The sequence below is a fragment of the Passer domesticus genome, unplaced genomic scaffold (assembly GCF_036417665.1).
Source record: "Passer domesticus isolate bPasDom1 unplaced genomic scaffold, bPasDom1.hap1 HAP1_SCAFFOLD_44, whole genome shotgun sequence".
Lineage (NCBI taxonomy): Eukaryota > Metazoa > Chordata > Aves > Passeriformes > Passeridae > Passer > Passer domesticus.
In genome coordinates this window covers 1,667,836-1,681,036 of record NW_026990160.1, presented here as the reverse complement: position 1 = coordinate 1,681,036, position 13,201 = coordinate 1,667,836, and the positions used below count along the sequence as shown (strand labels likewise).

The 13,201-nt window shown below is 49.0% G+C and overlaps 1 protein-coding gene, 1 long non-coding RNA gene and 1 pseudogene across 3 annotated transcripts in view; all 3 read left to right on the top strand.

Moving 5' to 3' along the window:
- LOC135292702 (zinc finger protein 135-like) overlaps positions 1–13,201 on the top strand; it is a 179,567-nt pseudogene that overhangs the window by 121,428 nt on the left and 44,938 nt on the right.
- On the top strand, positions 2,279–3,299 carry LOC135292644 (uncharacterized). Its single transcript, XR_010354865.1, has 3 exons — positions 2,279–2,519; positions 2,631–2,833; positions 3,150–3,299. It is a non-coding gene; the product is annotated as an uncharacterized LOC135292644 (long non-coding RNA).
- LOC135292635 (hydrocephalus-inducing protein-like) overlaps positions 10,400–13,201 on the top strand; it is a 31,188-nt gene continuing 28,386 nt past the window's right edge. For both annotated transcript variants that reach the window (XM_064406773.1, XM_064406772.1), the window contains exons 1-2: positions 10,400–10,695; positions 12,414–12,530. In XM_064406773.1, coding sequence (XP_064262843.1) covers positions 12,459–12,530 — 72 coding nt within the window. In that variant the 5' untranslated portion in view covers positions 10,400–10,695; positions 12,414–12,458. The remainder of the gene's footprint in view (positions 10,696–12,413; positions 12,531–13,201) is intronic.

The following is a 13,201-nucleotide window of genomic DNA, read 5'->3' as shown; positions in this document are numbered from 1 at the left end:
CTAGGTACGTTTTTCTCTATATATGTTCTATCGATTGTTGTTGTCACAAAGATTCTTACAATGTAAACATGTTCTGTATTTTTGCTGCTGTTCTTCTGTAATAAACAAATTTTATTTTTCACACCCCAGTTCTCCTTGTATTTGCTTCAGGCACAGGCAGCATTTTGCCGAGTTGTAGCTTCCACTTGCTCCAGGTTCCCAGGGCTGGAGGTCACAAGTAGATGAAGGGGAAAAAATCCACAATTAAGAGTGTCCATGACACCCAGAGCCAAAGAAGCCCAGGGGATCAGGAAAGAGGGAAGCACGTGCTCCAAACAACAGCAGAAATGTAGAGAGAGCTCTGGAGGGAACAAAAGAAAGAGGCAGCCTGAAGAAAGGACAAAACGTCTCCCCACAAGTTGTTTTGTTTTTTTTTCATTGAGAGTCTCTTGTATCATGTGGTGGAAACCCAGAAAAATAAAGGTCAGGAGAAGCATGGTTTCTTGGGAACATTGCTGCATAGTAGACAATCCTTGTGCAAATCAGTCTATGCAGCACTCACATATTGAATTGCTTCTCTTCCTGGGGATGCAGAGTTGCTTTATTTACTCCAAGCAAGATTTTCTCCCTCCTCCCTGGCAAAGAACAAGCTCCCATCCTGGCAAGCGCTCGCTGCTTTCCTTAACACTCATCACAGCCATGCTAAGGAGAGTGGAGCAGGTTAATTAATCACTTGTTGCAAGTTCTAAGTCCTTCTTAGATAAGGACCATGCTCAGCTGAGTGACAGTGAAGCAAAATGGCAAGCCAGGAATACATTGCCCTGCACATAACATCCTCCATTCCCATGGATGGTTTCTCACTGGCACACAGGAGGAAGGAAGGAACCCAAATGCATCATTGTACAGCAAGTCATACGTGTTGAGGGATGAACAGATCTCACGGGGATATGGAAACCCCGCCTGAAAACCAGTTCAGAGAAATCCTGAGCTGTTTTGTTGTCCTAGGCATGAAGATTTAGGCTCAGGATCTTCCACAGGTGCTCAGCAGGCAGTAGGATTGCGGCTGGATGTCACTCTGGAAATGCCAGTGGCTCAGCTGAGAGCTCTGGCAGTGACTGACACTGCACTGAGAGGGGCCACAGTCCTGCAAGGGTCTTTCATCAGGAGCAAAGAGCAGCCTGGAGGGTGGGCAATGCTGGATCTGTACCACTGCGTGCTCATCCTTCACCTGAATGTGGAGCTGCCCCCAAAGTTGCCATGCATCACTTTTTCTTTTTCTCCTCTTGGGTATATTTTGGAGCAGCTGTTCTCTGTGGCTTTTGATGGTGATCCTGTGGCAAGCAGCCATTTGCCTGCTGTGCTATCCTCACAACTAATACTAACTCCTCATTCCCTGTAGTTTTATTTGGGGTTTTTGATCTATTTGTTGGACTGGTTTGCGTGGGTTTGTTTGTTTGCATGGGTTTTTGTCTGATTTGGTTTGAGGATTTTGTTTGCTTTTTTAGAAATGACTGGTGAAGTTTTCCAAACTCAAGAAAATGTAAAGCACGCTTGACTTTGCAGAAATTACTTTGGGCTGGGTTTAGCTGCATCCCCCAGGCTCAGGATCACTAGTATATTTTCAGGTTTTCCTCTGCATATCAGCCTGCCCAGAATCTGATTGGTGTTTCACAAATGGAGAAGACAATGGACATTGTGCCAAGCTTCCTTTCCAACAGAAAAACCTGGGTCAGCATGACAGAAAAGAAGAAACAAAAAATCACCAGTTAGAAGAGAACCTGTGTCCCACCATCTTCCTCTCCACTGTTATTAATTTTGTACATTTAGAAGCAAACGTGGGTCTAAAGCTTGCATCTCTCAGTTCCTGATGCTATTTGCTACCCTGCAGCCTTGACTGGCCCTGATGTGACTGACTGCTGGGCAAGTGGGGCTGGGGATGCTCAGCCTGGAGAGAGGAGACACTGGGAGGCCTCACTGTGGCTCTGCAGGACTGGAAGGGTCCCGCAGGAAAGAAGGGGACAGAGTGTTCAGCAGGGCCTGTGCTGACAGGACAAGGGGGGATGGCTTTCAACTGCAGCAGGTTGATTGAAGCTGCATCTAGGGAAGCTGCTCTTTTCCACTGGGGGTGGTGGGGCACTGGCCCAGGCTGTGCACAGAGGCTGTGCATGCCCCATCCTTGGCAACAGGGCTCTGAGCAGCACGCTCTGGGGGAAGACTGCTCACTGGGAACAAGATGTTGTTCTTCAGGCTCCCTTGCAAGCCCAACCCTTCAGGGACTCCATCATTCCATGGTCTCCACTGTCCACTTCAGATGGAGCCTGGGAACTGTGATGTCACAGCCCACGCTCCAGCTGGAACGTCCAGCGCCCAGCAAAGAGCACAACACAACCATTGGCCGTTGTGTTTGCACACTCTTCAACTTGCTCCTGCCCACTCTTCTTGTCACCTGCCCCCTGATAACCCCATCACTCCTGAAAGATCCTGAGTGCCTGGATTTTGTCATCCAGCCCTGCAGGATGCTCCCATTTGTCCTCAGGAAGGTATGGTGCCATTCCATGGAGGTGGACACTCCCACCTGCCTAGGTGGGCTGGAGCTCTGTGGGCATGGAGTGGGACAGGGACCCCACTCTGAGGTTTTGCTACCTCTGCAGGCTGTCCCAGACAGAGAGGAGGAGATGGAGGTGGATATTGAGATTGATACTTGAGATTGATGGAGGTGGATATTGAGAAGAGGAGATGGAGACGGAGGGAGCAGACACTGGAGAGGAGGAGATGGAGGTGGATGTGGATGTGGAAGAGGAGATGGAAGTGGATGTGGAAGAGTCCATTGAGGACATGGACATTGATTAAAAAGGTGAGGAAGAGGCCATGGTCTTGGCATGAAGAGCAATTCCAGCAGCAGGACAGGCAGAGTGGGTCTCCTGCTGCCAGGCTGGGGCTGGGCTGGGTGCTCCGTGCTCAGGGACATTGTATCCAGGGCACTGGATTCTGGTGGCCATCCACAGCCTGTCCTCTGCCTGCTTTGCTCCGCACAGGCTCCATGCCAGACCCAGCCAGGCTCAGTTCTGCTAGCAGAGTCCTGCTGCTGGGCCAGCTGTGCCAGCCTGGGGGCACATGCAAGAGCCCTCTGTGCCTGACTGGAGTGACCGTGGCATTTGCTTTTCTTCCAGGTGCGATGGAAATCACAGAGACACCACCCTTTTGTATATATGTTCTGCAGTTTGTTGTTGTTCTTTAGAATATAGAGTTTAGGGCAATTTTTGACTTCTGTAAATACGTTTCCCATAATTTTGCTAGGTAGGTTTTTATGTATATATGTTCTATCGATTGTTGTTGTTACAAATATTCTTACAATGCAAATATCTTCTGTATTTTTGCTGCTGTTTTTCTGTAATAAACAAATTTTATTTTTCACACTCCAGTTCTCCTTGTATTTGCTTCAGGCACAGGCAGCATTTTGCAAAGTTGTGGTTTCCACTTGCTCCAGGTTCCCAGGGCTGGAGGTCCCTGGCATAGCCACCCCAGGAGTGGGGGTCCCTGTGCACAGAGGGTTCCCACTGACAGACGTGAGCCTCTCTTTGCAGTTTCTCTGGACACACTTGGGAGTTGTAGGGGCAAAGCCCAGCGTGCCCTGGCCCACGGATCCCATGCTGGAGCAGGGCTGAGCCTGTGTGCTCCTGCAGAGCCTCAGCCATGGCTCTTCCCTGGGCAGCCCCAGGGCTAAAGACGGTGCACTGGGCTGTGGGCAAGCCCTGCTCCTGGGCACCCTGAGGGGCTGGAGCCAGCCTGGAGGGACCCTCAGCCCTACATGGACCAAGATTTCCTTTGGAAAACCCCCTCTGTCCGCAGACTCTGGTGAGCACAACAAGAATTGATCCTCCTAGTTCAAGGTGTGACGTTCATTGGCACAAATGTGTCCCTTGCACTTTCTAGCACAGCAAATGTCAGTGCTTGTAATCCCTGTTCTGCACACTGTGCTCAGGCAGCAAAACATCTGAACCTGAGGGAACATCTTGAATTAGCACCAACCTGCAGAGAGCTCCAGGGGGAGAACCTACCCCCAAGCACCCTGAGAAATACTTGACACTGATAGTCTGGGGCAGAGCTGAAACTAAAGTATTTTAATGCCAAGAGAGAGGAATTTTTATTGCTGAATTCATTCTCCAAGAACAAGAATGGGAGCTTTTGGTCTCCTCACCTGCCACAGATGTGTATTGCCAAGGTTTGCTTCTGGCTTATGACTGATTTTGATGAATCTGTTCAGAACTCTGATGCTGTTCCTGGCTAAGGTGCAGAGATGATATTTCAGAGCCAGATGAGCTCAGCACATCTTGTGCAATGCAGAATGTCCAGAGCCAGACATTCAGGCCATGCAAACTGATACTTTTTCATCTCTGTGCAAAGATCAGTATTAGGACATCAATGATGTACCACACACTTCTCAGAGCTGTCCCTTTCATCCAGCTCTCCCCAGTCACTTCACAGACTTCACTCCAAGCAGTTTCTGATAGAGCTCAGTAGCACATGGGATTTAATCCTGGTTTTTCTTCATCTTCTCCAGAGCTACCTCCAGACACGGTGTGTGGGCACTGTCTGACAGCAGCAGCATTAACGTGTCACCTCCCTGACACTGAGGTTCATGCCACAACTTTCCATCAAAAGCAGCAAATCAATGATTCCCACTGGGTCCCACACAGCTCCATGGGGAGTTTGTGTGGCTGCAGTACCAGCACCATCCCTGGTCCTCAGGAATTTCAGGAGGAGATAGAGCAGGAACCAGCCATTCACAGGGAAGAACATCCGTTTGCAGGGCCCAGATCCCCACAACAGAGTCCCCAGACTCTGCATTTACACTTTGGCCCCTGTGCCTTACTTTTCCTCTCACTAAAGTCCTGCCAGTTTCCCTCATGCTCAGGTTCCTAAGATAATTCAAAGCAGCTTTAGGAGCAGGGATAGGTGATGGGAACTGTCCCAAGGCTTGACAAATTCTCAGGCCTCACAATTCCAGCCAAGGAGAGAGGAAAATCATGCATGAAAGAGGTGTGAAATCAAAGCAGTAATCAAATTGAGGTATAATGAGAGCAGCTGAAGAGGTTTCCAATGTTCAGAACAAGATTAGCAGCTCCAGGCACAGGAGGGATGTGACATTTTCCCTGCTGTAACAACTCTGTGATGCAAATTGCATCTCAAATCCTCCTCCCCAGCTCTGGGACCTGTTCAGCCACAAAGGTAGTGCTGAATTTTTAAAGCAAAGTGGAAGCTGGTCAGAGAGCTGGTTTGCAAATAAAAATCACAGAGGGCAGTTTGGAAGCACCAGCTGGAGCAGAGAGAGGCAGAGCCTGGCCCTGAGGTGCAGCACAGCCAAACATGCCTGGAACTCTAAGAAATTAAAGAACTTGCCACTTGTTTTCCCTCAGGAGCTACAGAAGGTGCTTTATGGAATCCCTGCCTCCTTCACACTGTATCAGTATGCAGGAGAGTGCAGGGATGAAGATTACAGCACCTTCTGCTGCTGCTTCCATCTCCTGACTCAAATCTCACCAAAATCTGTCACTACTGGGCCTTCCCAAAGTCTCAGATTCACTTGGTCCTTGCAGGATTTTGGTTCTGAGGAGCATGAAGGGAGATAAAGCACTTGCAGATACCAGAGATGCAATTGGTGCCTGAGGTGCATTTCACTGCCCAGGTCAGTGCCTCTAGAACCATCAAAACCAGTCCCTTGGACAGCACCAAGCCAAGAGCAGAAGACCAGGGCCTGCACATGGCTGGAAATGCCATTGTTTAATATTCCTCTCCCAGTCTCTCATTTCATGGTGCCATTGCAGGGGTTAATCCCATCACTCAGCAGCAAGTCTTGGCAATCAGCTTCAGATGGATTTTTAGTGCTGAGCAAATAAGAGGCAATTTTACTTTGTCTCCAATGAATGAAATTTCACCCAAATCAGACAAACTCTGTGTTCTGAGGCTGGCCAGGCACTAACCACGGCCAGGTCCCCAAGCCTGGATGTCAAACTGCTCTGATATTGAAAAGTTAAATTTATTTATCTTTGTGTACAAGGTTATTCTTTCTCAAAGCAATTGGGATCCATAGAATTGTATTTCCAAGCACTAAACTCAGACCAGCCACAAAGTGCACAAGAGACAAGAAAAGAAATAAAGATTTCTAAGGAGATGGAAATTGAAAGCTGAGTTTTTCCCATTATAGAAAGTTCCATAAATTATCACCTGCCAGTTCCTTGCCTTCACTTCTGTGGCCACCACTGAATACACTCACAGATAAGAAAATGTTTGTCCTCCTGAAAACTGGGACTAGAAGTAGAAAAAGGCTCAGATATCTGAATTAAAAGGCAACATAATGAAAAGAGCTTCCTCATAAGAGCAAGATATGATGGACAGCAGGAATGACTGAAGCCAGCAGAGATAAGTCCATGAACTGTTCATGCTACAAAGATTTCTGACAAAACCTCCAATAACCCAAAAGCAATGTTTTGTCGGGCACAGCTGATAGGAACCCTGTGCATTTAATTCAGTCATTGACAGCAAATGGAGATCAGCTTGAAGCTCCTTTGGTCCACTACTACTTATTTTTTTTCACCCAGAAAATGAAATTACATCTACTTTTTGGGAAGAAATTACTGCTTTGAGTGGTTCAAGGCAAAGAGTTTCTTCCCATACCCACTCGTAATCAGTCACCAAGAGAAATATTTTCTAAAAAGGTCTCTTCAAAATTTTGGAGTGACTTTCAACATAAATAACTTGGTTATTTTGCTGAAAATGATAAGGGAATTGAATTGGGCTCCCTCAGCTTAAAAAGAAGTGTTTCTTCCTAGTTCTTCACAAAGACAAACAAAACACTTTGTTGCAGCAAACTGAAGGGAGGAAGAGGTTCCTTTCCCCCTGAGCTGCACAATAGGAGACAATTTTGTCGCCAAGAGGGAATAAACCCCAGCCAATTTCCAGTTCTTTTAGTGTAAGGGAAAAGCTCTGAGGATCGCAGCTGTGGGAGACACAGAGAGGGAGGAGCAGGGGATCTGCTGGGGGTTTTTGGGCTGGGGGACTGATTAAAGAAGTGTTCAAGCAAAACCTGTGAGAGCTCAAGACTCCATCCCTCAGAGGAGAAACTCAGTTTGACCCAAATGCCATTCAAATCCAACAAACATTGAGGCATTTCCCGAAACTCTGCTGGGCCATCAGGTACCCCCCAAATCACTCTGTGGGACCAGGGCAGCAGGTCCCTGGCACAGGACAGAGATGCTCCCCTGGGAAGCTGCCTGCATTGCCCGTGGGACTCAAGATCTACTTCTGAAGACCCCAACATCCAAAAAACTCCACACTAAAAGCCTTTAATTTGGGCTTTCACTTCTCCACTTGTCTGTTGTCACTAGGCAGCTGCTCCAGTTCAACACCCTTCTGATGGGTACAAATGTTCTCCTAATTTCCAGCCTAAACAGGAAGTTACTTCCATTCATTCTTCTCTAAGTACTGGGAGCTTGTACCTGATTTGCTCTTCCTCTCCTAGTGTGCATTTGTGCAGATAAAATGCCTAAGCCAGGAGCATTGCCTTCTTTAAATCATGTCATTTATTCCATTCCCATATAGTTGCACGGATTTAGCACTGGCTCAACACTCAGAATGTTGACAGCACAAAGTCCAGTTCTCACACCAACTCCTCCAAGTTTTGGACCAATTCTGCAAAGAAAGAAATACAGCAAAAAAATTCCAAACAGGAGCCCTAATAAAGATAATAAAATGCCACATGCCTATGTTTGCTGCAGGGAAGAACAGTGCTATTTGTTAAATCATTACAAACAATTAAAGCAGCAGAGGGGAGGAAGACAGTGCTATCGTTGGCAGCTCCCCAGCCCTCTGCCCCTGGCATGAATTTCATAAAGCACAAATCTCCCAGCAGAAAGCCCTCAGCAATTGATTTCCTCCTCGTGGAACACAGCAGGCACACACCCTGGCTTTCCTGGCCAGAAAAGAAGAATTTGCCTCGATGTTTTTCCCAGGCACGCAGCTGTGATGTCAAATCCCCCTCTCTGCCCTGCCAGGAGATTCCTCAAGTGACAAGTTTCTGTAGGGTGACAACCCTCTGGAGAGGCACAGAGAGCTTTGTGTCAGTGTAAGGCACCCCCACAAGGGCACATCCCTCACTCAGGCTCCATCTTTGTTCACAAGCAGTTCCTAGCAGAAAATTCGCAGTGATTGCATTTCCCCAGAACAGGTAATTTCAAGCACATTTTTCTCTTGAGCTGTTCTGCCTTTCACAAAAGCAGCGTGCCAGGGATTGCTTTGGAGCATCAGGAAACACAGCAACACCCAACAGCCAAGACCATCCAAAGCCACTTATCAGCTCATCCCTACATCTCCTGGACTCACTTGAATGCCCGGGAGAGTCTGAAAAGCCAACTGTTTTCCAAGAAACTTGTTGTTTGTTGTGCAATTGAAAGGTAAATGACAGGGACAACCAGCCCCACACAGGTGCCTCAGGCAGGGGAAGGAGCAGGAGGGATCCATCCCTAACTGGCAGAGGTGCAGCTCAAGTGATGCTCACTCACTATTTGGGTTGCTTTTTGTTGCTTTTACATTAACAACACATCTCCACACCACAACTGTTCTCCCTCCCTGCAGCCACATGGAAAAAATTCAGTGGTCTCTCACCTCTTTCTGTCCTCTCTCTGCCTGAAATAATTTTTTCCCTCATACAACCAGCAAAACAGGGTTTGTTCTCATGCTGGAAATAAGTCCACAAACTCTTGACTGATTTCAATAAGGAGAACATCACTACAAACCACCCATTACTCAGATGCCCCAAGGCAGCAAGGGAGGCAAATTTGATACCAGAGGTGGCAACACCAGCCGTGGGTAACAGCATCACATTCTGCCTCTCTCACGGATGCTTTTCTTTCCAGTCCAGAAAATTCCCTGTCCTTTTTAGGGCTGTAGAAGGCTGCTGTCTGCCCCACAAAATGAGGAGCAAACCAAGCAGCAATGCTGCAGAACATCTCTGTTCCTATGATATTATTCTGCTGAACCCATAAATTTGCAGAAGAATGGGCACTGCCAACTCCTGATTGCAGAGGAGGGAGTTCATCACATGCTCCTTGTAAATTAGGATTTATCAGAGATGGAGAATTGATTGCCAAGTAACCTGCAGAGACACAATACTGCTCTGCAGTTTTCCAGGACTCACTGAGCAGTACAAAAAGGTTATTGATGCAGTTGGGGAGTGTTTCTGTACAGGAGGTGCACCTCCTGACATCCCAGGCAGGGAAAAATTTACTTAACATTTGCAAGGAGAAAGCAATTCTTATTTAAAAAAAAAAAAAAAAAAAAAAAAAAAAAAAAAAAAAGGAAAAAATAAATAGAAAACCAACTTCATGGCAAAGAGCCTCAATAAGTGTTTGCAGAATTTGGTGAAAACAGGTCATTTACAAGGAAATAATTTTCATCTGCCTTCAAGTGGAGTTGTGAAGCAGGTGGAGATGGAGATGTCTCAGGCACTGAGTGTGCTCCTTACTGACAAAATGACACTGATATTACCAAGTATCAGAAGTGAAAAACTTCAGTGATAACTCAGCCCTCCAACACAAAACACCTTCTCCCACGCAGTCAGCACTTGTCTGAAATCATTCCCCTTGGCAGGAGGCCCTGCATGGCCTGGCTGCAGCCATCGTGCTGCTCCTACTCCCTCCCAGCATGATCCCAGTATGGTCCCAGTACAGCCCAGTCACTCCTACTCCTGGCATCCCCTCTCTGCATTCCACCCTGTCCCGGCTCCATCTCCGCTCCTCCCGCGGGCTGCGAGGGCTTCGGAAACGGGGGAGGAGGAGGAGGGAGGGAGGAAGAGGTTGAGCGGGAGAGGAGAGAGGGAACCACGCCGCTCCAGCGCTTCCTGAACCCGCAGCGCCCTCCTGCCAGGGAGCTGTGCAGAGCCACAAGGTCCCCTGAGCCTCCTCCTCTCCAGGCTGAGCCCCTTTCCCAGCTCGCTCAGCCCCTCCGGCTGTTCCAGCCGGGACAGAACACCAGTGCTACACAGAGAGCAAGGGACAGACCTGACAGAGGCGCCTCTAGCACCACATTTTAGGCTTTCGCTAATACTTACAGAAAGACTCTTCAGAAAGTTACGGCAGTAGTTCAAGTGACAATCTCCTTTGAAAATCACTGCGGCCCGGTCCCGGCCCGGCCCCGCCGGAACCCGGCCCGGCCCCGCCTGAACCCGCCCGGCCCCGCCGGAACCCGCCCGGCCCCAGCCCGAACCCACCCAGCCCCGCTGGAACCCGCCCGGCCCCGCTGGAACCTGCCCGGCCCCGCCGGAACCCGGCCCGGCCCCGAGGTTTGGGCGCCGCGGTTGCCTGGTAACCGCGCGGGCGGCAGCGTCTGTGACAGCGGCGCGGCCTCAGTTGCCCGAGAACGCGGCCCTGGCTGGGTGTGCGCAGCCTGGGCTCGTACAGGCAGCTACACTGGGCCATTCGCCAAGTGAATTGTTCGCGGAGCATTGGTCTCTGCCAGCGAGTCCTTTGAATTCGCGGAGCATTGTGCCCCGCTGAGAATTCCTGCACGTGCAGAGCATTGGCCTCTGCAAACAACATCCTGCACGTGCAGAGCATTGGCCTCTGCTAGGAGTCCTCAATTCACGGAGCATTGGTCTCTGCAGAGGATTCCTCAACGTGCAGAGCATTGGCCTCTGGAAAAGAGCGTGGATTTCCTTTGAAGGTAAAGATTGACTAAAGTTGAACTGTTTGGTTTTGTCTCATGTGCACTCTGAGAGAGAAGGCCAAAGGGAAATACAGGATGGGATAATGCCAGTCTTCTGGTGCAGCAGTTCAGTGGCATGCACAGCTGAGTGGATGAACAATAGTTCGTCTGCTGATTGTGCTTTTTTTTTTGCACTGAAGAAATGCAACATTTTCTAAATGTACTCATCTATACTTTTTTTTCCCTATAGTGATTGCTTAAACTGCTTCAAGGTGAATGAGTTCTGTTCAAGTTTCCGTGGGTTGTTATCATCTGGTTATTAAAATTATTAGGGAAAGGCCTCTGAATTGAGGTGCAAACGAGGCAATTTGCCAAAGTCAGTAGTCTGGATTTTATGGAACAGTAAATGTGAGGAAGAGAGAGAAAGGAATAGAAAAAGGTGGGGGGGGGGGGGTGAAGGGGGTGGAGATAGGGTTGGGAAGAGGGGGAAGAAAGAGAATGACAGAGACAGATTAAGTAAAAAATATCACCATTCCATGGATCCCATTGGCATACCATAAAATCCTCTTCTGGTCTTCTCTGTGGTGAGGTATTGCAAAATGTAAGATTCCAATGGATGAATGCAGATTTGGGCAAGGTGGGACCTCCCAGGTACCTCCCTGGGGTGGGGCAAGTTTGACTGTCTATTGCTACTTTCAAATAATAGAAAATCTTCAGCACCAGTATATCCTTTGAGTCTGCCATGAATTGGGTTGTGGATTTTCAGATCTGTTGTGTTACTTTGCATGCCCTGCAATCATCTGGTGCAAGGGCTCAGGAATGGCTCTGGGGGCACTTTGGGGGTCTTTGATGGGCTATGACACCCCCTGAGCTGCCCCTGATGGGAATGTCCCCTGGATGTGGCCTTCTGGGGGTGGGGGGTTTTAGAGCTGAGCCAGTTTGTGGGAGGGAGGATGGGTGTCCACTGCCCCTTACCAGAGGTTGCGCCACAGACCCTAAATTTCCTGCTGCCCCTCTGTTGATGGGAGGTTTGTGTGCAAACCTGGCCTCAGCAGAGGAGTCTGTGGCTATGACCTGCCCAGCCTGAAGGCAGACAGAGCTGATTTTCAGGAGAGCTGCTGGCTTTGGCTTTGTTGTGGATCTATTTTTCTCCCTTGGCCTTGTTCACTTGTGCCCAGACCTGAGCTAATGGGACAATAGTGTCACCTTTATCTTGTCTCAAGTTCCCTTGTGGGGCTGAACTCCCAGTCCCAAGTTCCAGTCAGGAGGCATTTTCAGGGAAGGGTGGGCTTGGGTGCTCTCAGCTTCTTTAGAGAGTTTTGTCACAGTGGGCAAAACGTCCTTTATAGCAATATTTAAGCCATGAGCCATAACATTGCAGTCTCTCCCAAGTCCAGTGAGGAGCAGCTGAGAGAGCAGGGGGTGTTTAGCCTAAAGAAGAGGAGGCCCACTCAAGCTGATTTTAAGTAATATTTAAGCTACAGCTGTGTCTGCTCTAAGCATTATTAATGTTCAGCTTTTTAGCTCCAGGTTTCAGTATGATCCATCTTTGAATTGCACAAGGTGGCCATCTAGTCCAAATAAAGTCCAACTAGAGTCCTAACAATACTAGCTACTTATGCCAAGCAAGCACTTAGCTACTTTCAAATGATATAAAATGTTTAGCAGCAGTGTATGCCTTGAGTGTGTCATGAATTGGGTTCTGGATTTTCAGAGTTCCATTGTTCTCCTTCCAGTTTTGCTGAGGCCTTGTTGCTCCTCTGTGACATCCTCCCTTCAAAATGGCTTCTGGGTTCCCAAAAAAGACACCAACACCTCGTCTTTTGCTGAGGGAAAGACTGCAGCCTAACACTGTGAGTAGCCAGTGGGGCTGTGCTCAGGCTGGCAAGTGCCCTGGTGTCCCTGGTGTCCCTGCCCCTGTTGTCCAGCAGCACTGGGAAGCTGCAGAGCCCCTGCCCAGCTCTTTGTGCCGTGCTGCTGTTGGTGGGGCTGTCCTGGTGCAGGAGGGAACACTGTGTGATGTTTCAGGGACAGCCCAGCGCCTTGCCTGGCTGTGCCACGGGAGCCAAGTGAAAGCAACGTGCAGCTGAAGCCCTCAGCATGTGCTTCTGTGCCTGCCCTTTGCCACAGGAATTCCTTCTGTCAGGCTGGGCACTGCCCTGTGCTGCTCTGACCAACCTGCCCTTGGGCACCTGGGCATGTGGGGGGAGAGCTCAAACTGTGCCCAAAGCCTTGAGAGCCACGGCTGGTCCCAGCCAGAAGAGCTCCCAAAGCAGCAGTTCTCTCTCAGCTCCTGGGTGGGCACAGCTCCAGCCCTGCAGGCAGCACTGCAGTCAGGGCCACCAAGGTCCCTTGCTGTCTGGAGCTCACTTGGCTGAAGATGCCCCAGTGCTGAGGCTCTGCCAAGGAGATGCCTCTGTTTTCTTCTCTGGAGGGCTCTGTCAGCCCAGACAGAGGAAACAAATGCTCATTAACAGAGAGAGCTAAAACTTGGACACATTCCTGTGCACCTCCCTCTTGGTAC